We start from the raw sequence: 15,246 nt of genomic DNA on the forward strand, positions 1-15,246 counted from the left end.
TTATAAAATTTTCGAGTTAAAAATTTTTTTAAATTTTTTTTCTGATTTTTTATTCTTTTTTTAATTTAAAGCATTATTTGAGTGAAAAGAAACTTATTGCAATAAATTCGCAATAAAATATATCACATTTAAAAATTTTGCTGAATTGCAGAAAAATTAGGAAAATTTTACATTTTCTCAAACAGGGTATGGAACTTGGTTTCTCGAATAACTTCTGGCACATACATCTGAGGGCATGGTCGTCCAAGAAGAAAATGTAGCCATTGGTGCCATCTATCGACCACAGGTTAAACATTGGCGATCCGTTGGATACCGACCGAGTTATAGGCAAAAATTGGTCTTGATTGGTCAAAAATGAGGCTTAGTAGATTGGCAAATTTATACATTTTTTTAAATTTTTTTTATTATTTTTTATTCTGTTTTTGATTTAAAGCATTATTTGAGTGAAAAGAAACTTATTGTAACAATTTTGCCTTAAAATAAAAAAAAAATTAAATTTTGCTAAATTGCTCAAAAAAATGTCAAGGGGTAAGGCTTATGAAATTTTCGAGTTTTCAGATTGTTTTTATTTTTTTCTTGTTTTTCATGCTTTCTTTTATTTAAAGCATTATTTGAATGAAAAAAAACTTATTTCAACCGATTCGCATTAAAATAAATCAATTTAAATTTTTTTGCAAAATTTCCCAAAAAAAACGTAAGGCTATATATAGCCTTAGGAAATTTTCAAATGGGAGCGCATCGCACGATCGCTCCTGCGTGCAGCGTTCCTTGTGGTGCGAAACTTCGCTCCTGGGAGCGCATCGCACAATCGCTCCTGTGTGTAGCGCTCCTTGTGGAGCGAAACTTCGCTTCTGGGAGCGCATCGCACAATCGCTCCTGTGTGCGCTCCGTACGGAGCTGAAAAATTCTATAAATTTGCCAATCTGCTAAGAAGAGGCGGATCCCGTTTCATGTCCTTGCCGATCAGACTAGCCCGCTTGTTCGCTTATACAGATTTGACAGTTAGGCAGAACGAGAAGTATATTAATTTGGCTAGTTTGGGTATTGTACACATGTATTCCGTTTGAACTCATGTGTATCAAACGTTTCGTTTTAACTCACTCGCACATTTTCGTTTCAACTCACGTATTTACTCTTTTTGCAACTCGATTTACCACGGCTACATGCTTACACTCGTTAGTAAGTAAATGAAAAAAGAGTCGCTAAAACTCCTCGTCTCCTCGTCGACATCTCTAGTATACAGTTTAGTAATGGCGAACGTCTATCAAAACACATCACCGACAGCAGATGACTTACCTCTCCATTAGCCATGACGATATCTACAATGCCTTCTTGAATAAAATACATTTTTGATCCTATAGTTCCCTCCTTAATTATAATATCACCTGCAAAAGAATGAATGCATACGTGTCGTATTAGTTTCGAGAAGAGCTCCACACCTCAACACACCGTGGCCATTTTGGTTTGCTTACCAGGTTGAAAAACTTCGTATCTAAGTTTAGTCACTACATCTGATACAAAATTAGAATCAGCGTTCGCGAAAAAAGGCACTGAAGCAACTAAGGACCTGTTGTTCGGGAATGGTAGTTTTATCGCGCGTCACACCAAAATACACAAGAGCAAAAATGAAGAAGATACATAAAAAAGAAAACAGGATGCGTATTAGAGTTTTGCAGCCAATCCGCTATGCTGCGGCCGCAATTTGTACTGGTGGCCATTTGTCACTTACCTACAGTTGTAGTTTATCACATCTTCCCGCAGTTTTTCGCTCAGCTCGCCGAGAATGCATTCTTCGTCGAAAAATTTACCTTGGTACCGATGCTCGAAATATTCAGTAATTCTTTGTCGCATATCGCGCGGCAACTTCCGGTACGCCATGTACTCTTCCACTTGTTTTACCTACGGGGTGGGGACAATCGGCATTCGCGATCGTATCCGCATCCATTGCGGGTGGCACAGGACGGTTAGGATGTTGTTAGTAAGTAAGTATTATTAACGTTTCCGTCCGTCGCGTACGTACCTTTTCGCGATATTGACGTCTACTAGAGTCCAGACTCTGGATAAGATTGGTAGCATGTCCAAGGAATAAGGCGTAGCAGGTGGCACCAGATATCATCGAAAGCATCGTAAGCCACATATCTGTCAGTGATTGAGGGGGAAATCTGTGATGCGGCAAGATGAGAGATCATTAGTAATTGATCACTTTACTTAACTGTTTTAAGAGCAGAGGTGTCAAACACATCGGATCGTAGTCAGACTAGCTACAAACGGACAAATCCGCTCTATAAGATCTTTCACGACACGTTTGTGTTGAACACCACTGGTTAAAAGCATTGGTCACAGGACGATTTTACCTTCCATATCCTATGCAAAGCATGTGCGACATCGCTTTGAACAGTGCCCAAGAGTATTGCTCTAACCAGTAAGCTTCCTATAAGGAGAAAAAGAAAAAAGAAAACACATATTTATTCCATGTTGTCACCAAAGAAACACCTTTGAACGTTGCTCCATTACCTGTAGTTCATTGATTGCCACCCAAGAGTTGGATGGAAAGCCTTGCAGCATCGGCACGAGAAACTGTAAGCAACCGCTCCAGTGACCGATCAGTAACATCATACAAATTAGGTTAAAAATTCGCATGAACACTGACGCCATGTTGAGAAACTGCAATGGAAGAGTCGATGGAGCGGGTCGGATGGGGACAGGAAAAGAAGAACAAGAAAAGGCAATGGTAAAGTTTGGCGTTTTGCGAACAACGATCAACACGAGCACACAAGTACAGGAGACTTAAACACGCGCCTAATCAGACAAAAACTAGTTGATGCAGTTGAACAGTGACGTTGTTGCTTTTGCTGGATTTGTACGGTGCAACTGTCGATGAGCGTTACACTTCAACCGAAGGAAATATCGGGCCAGATTCTACATCCGGATGAAGCTGTCCAATGGTGTTGATGATTTGGTAAAGGGTACCAATACAACATTTGAACTGATCGAAATTAAAATGAAAAGTAAGGACATAAAACCAAAACATAGTAATAATTTAAGTAACGCTAAAGTAGTAATTTAAGTAACGCTCATCGTTGAGCAAAATTAAAAAAAAGAAGTAAAGCATTAAAACTGAACAATTCGGCTAAGAGTGTTTCACATTGTGAGCAAATGTGTTACAACAAACAAATAAGTGGGCAATTGGAATTGAAAAACGAAAACGAAAAAATGTTGCCGCGGTAGAGATGTTTGTAGTTGTCACCGCTGATGATGATGTTGATGGCCGCATTTGATGCTGTTGCTGCTGTAAGCCACTTCCGAAAAACGGTCTACTTTTTTCGGTTTTCTTTTTTCTTGGCACACATACACAAACGTACACATCTTCACGCACTGTCTGCGTATAAAGGAAAGCTCGATGTCAACAACGCCGGTCAATCGCATCAGCTGGATACGCGTTGTAACGAGATGCAACTACAGAAGCAAACACTTTCTTTACAACTGGCGCAGTCGTTGCACGAACGCGCTACACAAGTATGGTAAAGGAGTAGAAAACATATAAACAAAACAAACCCAAAAAAAAAAACCACATGCACAGTAACGAAACGGAATCAACTAAATCAACGGAACACACACACACCACACGTGGCTGATAACGATTCCATACAGCTTGCAGATTCGGTAACACTCGAGAAGGAATGTACGTTACTGCGAGACACACACACACACATCTACCATTCAATCGAGCGCCAACAATATTGGGGAAAGCCTTATCATTTTACAAAAGATCATGTTCGTTTTTTTTGTTATTTTGCTTTTGCAAATGATGCACTAAAACGTAATTATGTACACAGTTAGAGAATAAAGCAATAAAAATGTAACCGAAGCGAAAGAAGTCTTAACACTGTACACCCTGTATCAGGTATGTCTATATGAAACCATTGTAAATTGTGAAATTGTGAGAATAGAAGATTTTTCGAAGTAGACGATCGAACACGAACCCCGATCAACTGGTCCTTTGGCCATAAGAATGAGAAAAGGATCGCGAGAGAAAAAGAGCTGATTTCTCCTAAGGTGAATTAGCGCCATCTATGGTTGATTCGTAACAGTTCGGAGGCTGCGTTCTTTCTCAGCATACTAACTACTATTAGCTGCTTTGACAAATTATTCAAATTTCTAGTTTCATATAAACATAACTAATACATGCATTATTATACATTTTGTACACCACCTAAAGCCCACATGTTGTTTCCGATTGTTCAGCATTCGAAGCTGTAGCTATAAAGTACGCAGCTAGGAGAAACTTTTTTGTAGCTTTTTTAGTAGACGACCGAAAGAAACCTTCCTTTCGAAGAATCCCAACCCGTTTAACCGAAGCAAAGTAATTAACAACAAAAGATTAAACCTCAGCTCGTAATCGTAATCCTTTGTCACCTTGTGTTTGTGGACCGATACTAGCGGAACATTCACAGCATAAAATGGTATTTTGTGAGCACAAAAAAAAACCCTTGGACAAGGGGATGTTAATATAGATAATATTTTCCTCCCAATCGACAACCCAACACGGTGGTAACAACCAACAGCGAATTATGGATATGGTGTTAGATGGACTGTACAACACGCACATACATAGAAATACATACACGCACATAATACACCTACAGAAGTTGGTTACATTGGTAGTTTTGTCCTACCGCCTTGCGGTTTCGATTCTTCCGATTATGGAAGATGAACTTTCTTACGTGAAAGTATGTAAAGAGAAAGAGTTAGCCTTTTTCTTACTGCTTACTGTTGCTGCTGTTGCTGCTGCTGCTGCTAGGCGTTTGCACATTTGCTGTCTGTTGGTTAGCTTTTTTTTATGCGGAGCGCATAAAGTATAGCTTGGCAACAAACGCTTGGGCGCAAGAAGATGCAATATATACGAAAGGTAGCGAGATATATATATAAAGAGTATTTTTTTTTTGAGGCAGGAAGTAAAGGGGGCGATACGAGTCTTGGAAATGGAAGTTTAACACCGGAAATACGGGCGGGGGTACATATACGGGAGGTTTTTTTTGCGAAAGTAGCTGAAGCAGAAGCGGTAGTAGTAGTATCGATTATTACAATATATCGCCCGTAAGTTGATTACGCGATGGATGATGATTAATGAAGCCACTTAAATGTGTTGAATCATGGATGGTAGGTGGTGATGTGGTGGGTGACATAGGGTGGACGTTTGAGCAGAAGGACAAATCTCGCAACCCTACCCACCCAACCAACCAACCTGGCCGGTTTGCGCGATCAACGATTTGCCCCGCGGGTCGTTTATGGCCAAAGTACGGCGAGGAGTTTTAGGTGCTTTGTGCTGGTTTGTTGCTATTGTTTTGCCATTGTTTTACGAGGCAAGAAGCGCACGGTGAGAATATTTCAGGCGGGGGAACACTGATGGAAAGTTTTATGCCCTGTTTTTTTTTTGTTTGTTTCTTGGGCTATTTTGTGGTCGATGAGAAGATGAGCTTCTTCTTTAGGGAAAGCACGATTCATATGATTACAGTGTGATGCTGAGGATGGAGCTATTAGGGGACATTAGCATTTAAAACAAGGGGAGGGTCGCGAAAAGATAGGGTGCGCAGGTGGAGGTTGAGGCGAGGGAGCGGACGGTTCATTGTGATGATGGGCTATTGTTTCGACTTTTTCCGATTAATTAGTTCAATCGACTTTCGCCAAAGGGGGGAAGCGCTATCCGAACTAGGGTGCTCATTTGTTTACAATTTTATAGCAAGTTTAGAAGGCTAAGGGAACGAATGCTCTGCGAGCAAAAGTCCGCTTAGATGGATGGTATTATCTTTAATAACTTTGCTTGTGAAGAACAAATGCGTTGTGATGGAAATGGTAAAGTCTAGTCTATCATTTTTTAACACATTGTACACTGTTAATTAACTCTTTTGTAATTTAAGGGAGGAAATTACATCTCTTACAAGATTTTCCTACTAAAGCTAAATTGAAGTCTTTTCTGGATTGTTTTCAAGTTAAAATAAACTCTTTCAATGAATTTCTGCTCAGCAAAATTGAGAAGGGTTTCCGCTCAATCTCGATAGATTCTAGTTCAACTTGAACAGAGTCTAGAAAAGACTCCAATTTAGCCACTTATCCTCGAAAGCTCTGTATACTATACTGACAAATTTACAGGATAAATTAAAGGTATATTTAAATAGCTAGGTAGTTTTATACTTTTATTTTCAACTCTCTTTTAAAGGGTTTTACAGTGTTTACTGTTAATAGAATATTTTCAATTCAGTACATGACTATTTCAACAAATGATAGACACATAATTTTCTTCATTTGTTGAAATAGTCCTTCATCGAAATATTTTTTTTTACTGACAGTAAAACATTGGCAGTAAGAACCCTGTAATTACTATTTAAAAACTATTCACAATAAAAGTACTACAAAACTCAACAGTAGAGTGTACATTCTAATTAACAATTTGATAATAATTGAACCTGTCTAACCTATCTTTAATATACAATGCCTGTTATTAAACCAATTTGTCTACTAATACCAAGATGAAATTCATTTAAAGCAAAAGGCCGTGGACTGATTCTCAGGTAGATTCTCCATCAGAAGGACTATTATTATGAGGCTAATTATCCTTTGTATAAAAGGTGTGAAGAGATCATAGAGCTAAGAAGAATAAATCTTCCTTACATCAACACAAAGTGTCCTTTGGATTGACAAACTTTTGGTTGATTCTAGTAAATAACATTTTCAACGCATTTTGTCGCCTTCGCATGTTAATTCACTGACGCTTTGCTAACATCTTCTAAGATTGAAAAATTGTTTGGCTTTCTTTCCCTACAGCGATGATTTCAAGATGGATGAATCAAACAGTTATAGCACAATGATGAGAAGCTTATTTTCTTTCTGTTTTTTCTTTAATTTAATCCATCACTTTAATTGGACACCACTTCTAGTTCAGTATTGTTCACAAAGGTACTTCACCTTCATGGTAGTATGTTGATTGGAACAAAACAAAAGATAAGATAACAGCTGAAAAAGAACATTAAAGTAACGATTCATAAAACTAAAACCAAAAAAGACATTCCGTAATCTACTGCTAATAGTAAGAAAACATGCTAGAAATATAGTCTTTAATGTTAACATCTACATCTGGCATCGAAGGAAATTACTATCGGCAAGAGAAAGAGAGACTGGATGTAATACATTCATACGCGATATAAAAGAACTGTATCGTGACCGTGCAAAGGCACGCATCGTACAACTTTTAACTTGTTATAACATTACTCAAGAAATTACATGTCGTTTTGTACTATCGTTTAAATGGTGCCATTTGGCACCTCTAGATTTTTGCGAGTTAACCAAATTTGCCCAATTTTCGTTAAAACATTTACACACAAATTACGACCGCACATAATGACAGTAAACGAGCTCGCGAGATTGAGGACCGGAGCTGGTAGTATGTGTAAACTCTGAAACAATTATTCACAAAAAATGGTGGCCAGTGTGCTAAGGTGCGCTTACAGATAATTCATGTTTTCTTTTTTTTTATTTGATTGGTTTTGCTATTCATTTGCTCTAAATTAGCTATATATATAAACAAGCCGCAATGCGATGCAAGATGCATAATAGTTTTTTTTTTGTATATTAACACTGCTTTTGTTTGTTATTATTTCACAAAAATATTGCGGTAAATGGTAAGTTGCTGTACTAGCAAAAAACGGTTAAAGTAAAAAACTGGTTCACTAAGCGGTATATAAAAGCGTAATAAGCAAATTGAACAGATTCTGCCGATAAACGTTTATTTACCGAATGGTTTTCTAAGTAATATGCGTACTTTTTTTTTGGTTTAATGTAAATAACAAACGGTAAAAATAATGAAGTAAAAGCGCTTTCTCTTTCTCTTAATTACCTTCAAAATAAGGCTGCTCTTAGAAAAACCTTTAGCTTGTTCTTTTTGAAAGGATCTCCCTCTTCGATTAGAATGCTTTTTTTGTAGGTTTTGAAGTATCTAAAGTTGTATATAAAATAATCGATTAAAAAGATGACGGTTTTATTTGATTAATGCGTAGTACAATGGTGTCGGAACATTGTGGGTGCGTGGGACGGTGAGGGGGGGTTTTTTGTGGGGGGTGGCAGTGGGAGGGAGTCTTTGTGAAGATGATCATTATGGTATGGTTTTAGTGGTGATGTAGGGTAGCATACAGTTACATAGCGACTATCGGGGTGGGTTTTGGAATGATATCCGAAAGGAAGATGGTTAACAACGACGGACCAAAAATAGATAAACAATTCACATGTAACAAAATAAAAATTAAAAAAACCGAACCAAAAACGAGACAAACGAACTGATCGTTTAATGAGCAAAATGGGGTTTTGTGGGGATGCAAGTGAAAATGTTTTCTTCTTTTTTTTTGTTACTCTAAAAATGTGTTGTTAAAACAAAACGAAACGGAAGATCGTCAGAAAGAAAAAAGTAATACGTTCCGTAAAACAATGGCGGCACGTAAAACCGTACAATGGTTTCTAATATGCGTAATTGTTGCGTGTTGATTTCGTTGTTTCGTATTGAATAAAGCACATTCACGCACACGCAGAAACTCATCACGTGGTGCAATTATGATGGTATGATGTTTAACTTTTGTTTGAATGTATTTCCATTGCCAAAAACAAAATACAACCACACAAACGAACGTACGAGCGCGTTATGAACTGATGTCAACGGAATACACAGACAGACCAAAACAGAAAACACACTAGAAGGCGTTCCTAAGAAGCATAAGTAACGTGATCACAATGAACGATGTTGTATGCGAGGCTTTTGTTTTGTAATAATCATGTTTGTCCTGCTTAGCTTTACTTACTTCCCATTGTATCACTGTGTTGTTCGGTTCTAGTTCGACTATAACATACGTCTACCAATTTTGCAAAACCAATACGCATTTTTTGAACGATTTGCCCCCAAAACTAAATGTCCTTATTAAGCAAATTTCGACATAATAATTTATCCTTCCAGAGGAATTTAGTAGCGCTTTATATAATTCCTTTACACCGAACTTTAATATGTTCCAATTGACTTGATTTTCGCGCACAGTGAACTTCATCGATACAAAGAAAGTATTTTTCAGAGGGAAAAGAAAACACAAAAAACAACACCCAATCTGGAAAGGTGCAAATTCAACTGTACGAGTGTGTGTGCGTGTAGAATAAAACAATGGACATGTGTGTGTGCAGAAACATGTGTGAGCTTAAACATCGCTATTAAGCGCATCTTCGCTTCGCAGCATCCTTAAAAAGAGACCGTACCGCACAATACAAAACAAACAAGAACCCGGAAGCGGAAATGTGATTTTTTGTACCATGTTTTTTTACTGCCTTTCTTACAACAAAAATGATTGATGATGAGAAAACGAACATGTAATGCTGCATAAAATTCAAACGCGACCATTACTTGGGTGCTTGGGATATGTGATATTGGCTTCAGTGGATGTTGGTTTAGATTTAACGGTTTTGTTTTTTTTTGTTGTTGGTGGATTTAGCTGATTTACCCGATTGGACTTTACTTGTTTGGTTTAACAATACAGCTAACAACACACACACACATACAACTTACATAGAAACAGAATAATCGCTAATTTTTCAATTTTCAACCTGGACGAGCACTGGTTTTAATGTAGAAATCACAAATGTGGCATACGATTACTCGATCGTGTTCGATAATTTTAGGAGGTGTTTGAAAGTAACTATAAATTTACTCAAAATACGTTATGTTTTTGCTAGTGTGTGGACACAAAACCAAAAAAGGGGAAAAAACCATCTCATCAAGCTACAACAATTACGGTGGCCACATGTCGATCTTCTCATCAAACCCGAGTGCCGTACGGATGCTAAACTGCATAACTAACAAACCACACAAACACGACACATACAGACACAATGGCATAGTTCTAAAGGTTCACGAAAACAGAACACTAAACAAACAAACGGAAGAAGGAAAAAAAAAGTACGGAAATAAAAGGAACTATCCACAGCCAGTAGAGCACATTCGATTGCGGCGGAATAATGCTAACGACCAATTACTGTACTTCCCTCCCTTAAAGTAACCAAAGGTGGGGGTTGAAAAGAAAAATCCCACCACCAAACGTACCCCGGACTGGTCACCCTGTCCCTTGGTGACGCTACGGTCTACCTGACAGTCCACAAATGTGGGTCCAAAGCGTATGGGATTGAATCTAGCCGATCAACTCCAACAACACACCGACTTTAGAACGGACACAACAACAACCCTGTTTTGTAGGTTTTTTTTTTAAATATTCTCATAACTTTTGTCACACTGATACGAAGTATTCACAATGCAATCTTTTGTTGTTAATAAACAAAGATAATTTTTGATAGCTCTACCCTAAGCTGAAGACAATTTACTTTGAGAAAATTTTGCACTGCATCGATTTTTGGTGCCGATTTTTGTTTTGCATCTTTTATGCGTATGCTTGTGTATGTATGAGTTATTTATTTGTGTAAGCATTAGAACAATAGTTTGTGCTGTGTATAGATTAAATGGTTTATAAATTATAGTGAGTATAAGACATATTTTTAATAAAGAATGATTCTTGAATGTATGTAATAAATTTTAAAATAGGCTTTAGTATATGTTAAGAATAAAACAGTAACGCCATTTATCCTCTTCTGTCCCATCTTGACCCGTAATTCGCTTATTGGTAATTATTGTCAAAAAAAAGTCAGAAATGACCGGAAAAGACCTCTTTGGAGGTTGTGTAATGCCACAAATGAAGGAAGATTTATTAAAATGTGAAATTAATATTTTAATTCAACCCAGTTTAAGAAGCTTCCGGATAAATGGCGTTACACTATAATTTTAAAATATAAAATGTGAAACGTAAAAATCGTAGTGTAGGATAAACAATGCATCAATTATGTAGATTATATTGTAAGATTTATGAATTAAATAAAAATATTTTGTGAAAGATAATTCAAAGAAGAAAACTTTTGTATATTAAAAAAAACAAGAAGTTATGCGAAATGTTGAAACAACATAAAATAGTCAATGTTTAGCGTGTTTAGGTGTGTTGCTGCACAGCTGGTTTCGAATAAAACATCGTACGGTGTTGTAAACATTCAGTTTGAAGCTGCATATAACGGCGCATGGCAGATAACGAAACAGATGTGAAACAATTACATGAAACATCGCAAAACTTTGATTGCACGTAATTGCATTGATGAACATTGATGTCGCTTGAAGCCAAAGCAGAAAGATATGAATTTAACAAAAATATATACAACCAAAAACAAAAAAAAACACAGGTACGATTGGAGCCGAACATCGAGTGACAAAACAAAGGTACGGTTATGTTAACGGAAAACTTAAAAAAAAACCCAAAAAACATGGGGAAAACGGTAAACTAGAACACGCAATAGATAATGCACCCCGGGAACGTAAAACAAAACGGAAAACAAACGCACAAGTAGAAGAGCTTTTTTTTTTGGTTGGCGAAATACGCGAACGGTATAAGAGAATAATGGTAGAAAAAACATGGCGATACTGTTTGAGCTGAGAGTGTGTATGTGTCAGTATCATTTAAGGCACGAGAAGGTACGCAAAAAAGGTGGATATAACGTAAGTAACGTATGTAAGAGGAGTAACGCCGGGTGGCGTGTGAACCGCCCAGCAACCGGTTGGTACTTACATAGACTTCCTCCCACTGGGAGACGTAGCGCACGAGCCGGGAAAGCCGCAAAAGCCTCACCAGCGACAGGAGCTTGGCCAGTCTAAGTATGCGCAAGGCTCGGCCAGCGTGTAGCAGTTGAAACGAATCGGAGAAATCCTGCGAAAAGGGGAAAAATGGACCCCCAAGGCATTTGGGGTTTGGTGTATGAGAGACCGATCGGCACGATAGAACGGGTTGTTAGTACGGGAAAGAAAGAAAAAACCAGAGTAGCAAAAACCAAAAAATCAATCAAACAAAACCGACTGCCTCTGCTTCTGAGGGGGGAGGATCGCGATCATCCCAGCTAGATGTATGTGGCTAGATATTAGGAATACAAAAAAGTAATCCAAAACAAGTAAAGAAAAACACATTCACAACGGACACAACCGCGAACCACAAATTACTGGAGCAACTACATCACACGCCTAGAGGTGAGATAACACGCTAGCATAATCGAGGGATGGGGTAGTAGTAGAAGAAGAAGAAGCCGCTGGCGGACGGGGTGGCGTTTGTACTTAAGAAAAAAAAAAGAAACAAACCAACAACCAAAACACACACGTCCACTTTAACAGGGAGCAAGTGGCAAACGCAACTTAGCTGGCGACGGAAACAATTGTTATTCAATTTTTTTTTGTAATCCACATGCCTTCCTTACCTGACTGTACTTTTGCATCTGAAATAAAGAAACAAAAAAACAAAATAGGAAAAATTAATTTGGACAATTAACGCGCGGTATAGGAAGGGCATGCATGGAAACGTAATGGCGCTTGGGGTTGTTACTAGTAGACAAGCGCGGCATTAGTAAAGAAAAGAAAAAATGAAAAGACTTTTTTTTTCTAAGTAAAATATGTGTTAGAAAAAGTACACAAACACACAGACAAAGAGAGAAGAAAATGAAAACAAACAAAATGGAGGAAAAAAATCTAAATTAAACCAATACATAAGGGCTACAGACAGTACTGTCCGGTTTATAGCTTAATTATGGCACTGCTTAATTATAGCACTATATTCACATACACTAAAGACACTAAATGCTACACTAAAACGAAAGTCAGGATCCTAGAGACGCGTCTGCTGACTGGCTTACCTGGTTGAATATTAAAAAAATATAATCGAGCGGTATGGACGATATTAAATCCAGGAAAAACCACGTTTTCAAATAGTGCTTTGCAATAAGCTTCGGATCGAGTATCACCTGCTCCGCATTGTCTTGCTGCATAATACCTGGAAGAATGATTTCGCCGAGAAAACGACATTAACGAACAATTCACGGCTTTGTGTGTGTGTGTCCCGTTTCTTACCTGTTCTAAAATTGACCACTATATCGACAAGGAAGATTGTATCACTCAAGCAATTGAATGCGATCCATCTGGTGCTCAGGTCGTCGTTGAAAAATGATATCGCTACGGGTAAGATGATCAAGTTTGCTACTAGCAAAAGCAACATGCACAAATCCCAGTAAAATCTGCCGAAGACACATAGAGCGAAAGGGAAGAGAAGAAATCGATCAGCATCCAGATCCTGCAGAAGGGCAACGGAAAAACATACCTGAATGAACTGCACGGATGTATAACCCAGTGGCCAGCCGTTTTCTGACGAATTCGTTCCTTCACTAGTGCCTTTTTGCTGCCGAACAGTTTCATGGCAAGCCGATTGTCGGTCGGTTGGAACCATGCTTGCAGCTGATTCTTTAAGAAATTCGATGACGGTTTCTCTATGGAAGGAGGAATATTGGGAAGCGGTTCCTCCTTCGGTGTACCATAGAGGGACACGTCATCAAAATGTACCTACCAGAGCAAAAGGGGAAAAATACGCAAAAAAAGGTTGAGTTCCCCAATTGTTGCGCAACGAATAGCGTACGATTACCTTAGATTTAGCCATGTCGTTCATGTAGTCGGTAATTAGCAGCGCCTCATCATCCAGTGCAGTCACCAGTGAGTCCGTGCAGGTATTATCGATCGACACCCGCAGATCGGTATCGTTTTGATTCGAAAGATTCGAATGGAACCTTATGGAATCGGAGCTGGCTGCACTGAACAATCTGCTGGTACCGGTGGACGATATTGATGGTGGCGGTGTAACCATGGCCGCCGGATTACGTCGCAACGAACAAATGGACCGTTCCATTTTGTGTTTAAATCAGCGCCCAACACAGTCCACACAAAGCGGTTTGAAGAAGAACGCCAAGCCGAGGAAGGAGTAAAGAATATGATTTAATGAAACGATTGGGACGTGGGGTTGTTTTTGAAGAATTAGACAACAACTAATTGACATGCGAATCGATCACACATGTCGGACGATCTGGCGATTTGGCGGATGGTTTGGTGTGCTGACGCGAAACAACCATTCCCTTCACACTGTAGCGTCCAGCAGGCAGGCACCAGACTGGAGCACAATATATATATAGTGCTCTTGCGGTCACTAATTGAACTTGATGGAAATAACAGTACGGACGATGGTAGTGAAGCGAGCCGATGCACAACTCAACGCAAGTTGTAGCAAATTCCACCATTGAATGCTATTGTCGCCGTGCAACAATCAGTTCCAGGGCTGTACGACACTTGGCTGTCAGTGCGCGCCGACCAATTGGTCAGCACGTCACCGATAAGATCGCCGTTACTACTCGCTTTTGCATCGGATCTATAACTCACTCACTTTAAAGACACGGCACAGAATTCCGCCGCTAATTATCCCCCCGAATGCACTATTTCCTAATGTCCACTATTCCACTAAAGAGCCTTAGATTTATCGCCCATTTATCGACCATTCGCGGGTACGCAATTTCGACTATTAACACCAGGTCAGACACCAGCAGGGTGGAATCCGTACCCGGGGAGCTCACTTAAGTCATTAGTGTCGCCACGCAGATCGTTCGTGAACTGTACCGTCCCGTAATCATTTTGCCGCTTATGTCATCAATTAAACAGATCTCGTGCTGTGCTCATGCTTTCGCCGTCTGGAACGTCACCGGTTCCGGAGCATGGATCCACATTCGTTACAACACTGGGAGAAACTTTAAGGACAAAACATCAAGGCCAATTTACGTCCACAATCAAGGCCATCACACTGGGAATGCGTGCCAACCGTGTGCAACCGCTCAGGCAACTCTGGCAACGCAGCCAAACTGCTCCTTGGTGTTGCTTAACGGACTAATCAACCAAAAGCCTTTTGCTGGAGGTACTTAGCGCAACTTGTTGAGATGCACACCGAACGCACGCCACATACATCGGATCGCATGTGACGGTGCCACCGAAAAATCCACCCAAACACGATATATCACACTCACTCACGCAATACACACCAAACAGGCTTTTTGCCCGGGGGCGGGGACACATTCTACCCATTTTATCTAGACCCAAAACTGTTCCAATGTCCTTAGCCCAGCTGGGTAAACATTTGTGCTCGTGCGAGCTAAAAGTGAATTAGCAAAAAAAAACAAAAACATTACCAAACGAAACAGCTTCAATACCCCACACAGCAGCAAAAGCAGGCACCTGTGTTTACTTTCTGTGTGCAAATAGAACAAACTGTATTTTGTTTG

General features: G+C 39.2%; 1 protein-coding gene across 5 annotated transcripts in view; it reads right to left on the reverse strand.

The window, feature by feature from the left end:
- Nucleotides 1-15,246, reverse strand: part of LOC125764672 (uncharacterized) — a 35,782-nt gene that overhangs the window by 4,128 nt on the left and 16,408 nt on the right. The window contains exons 6-18 of one of the 5 annotated variants that reach the window (XM_049429135.1): nt 13,572-13,746; nt 13,254-13,492; nt 13,007-13,170; nt 12,793-12,929; nt 12,361-12,378; nt 11,685-11,822; nt 7,892-7,990; nt 2,515-2,664; nt 2,355-2,431; nt 2,021-2,162; nt 1,730-1,899; nt 1,473-1,567; nt 1,297-1,385 (exon numbers count right to left, since the gene is read on the reverse strand). In XM_049429135.1, the coding sequence (XP_049285092.1) occupies nt 1,297-1,385; nt 1,473-1,567; nt 1,730-1,899; nt 2,021-2,162; nt 2,355-2,431; nt 2,515-2,664; nt 7,892-7,990; nt 11,685-11,822; nt 12,361-12,378; nt 12,793-12,929; nt 13,007-13,170; nt 13,254-13,492; nt 13,572-13,746 (1,693 nt within the window). Of the gene's footprint in view, nt 1-1,296; nt 1,386-1,472; nt 1,568-1,729; nt 1,900-2,020; nt 2,163-2,354; nt 2,432-2,514; nt 2,665-7,891; nt 7,991-11,684; nt 11,823-12,360; nt 12,379-12,792; nt 12,930-13,006; nt 13,171-13,253; nt 13,493-13,571; nt 13,750-15,246 lie in introns of all 5 variants that reach the window. The other 4 variants (XM_049429134.1, XM_049429136.1, XM_049429137.1 and 1 more) reach the window with 4 other exon arrangements.

Source organism: Anopheles funestus, chromosome 2RL (genome assembly GCF_943734845.2).
Source record: "Anopheles funestus chromosome 2RL, idAnoFuneDA-416_04, whole genome shotgun sequence".
NCBI classification, from domain to species: domain Eukaryota; kingdom Metazoa; phylum Arthropoda; class Insecta; order Diptera; family Culicidae; genus Anopheles; species Anopheles funestus.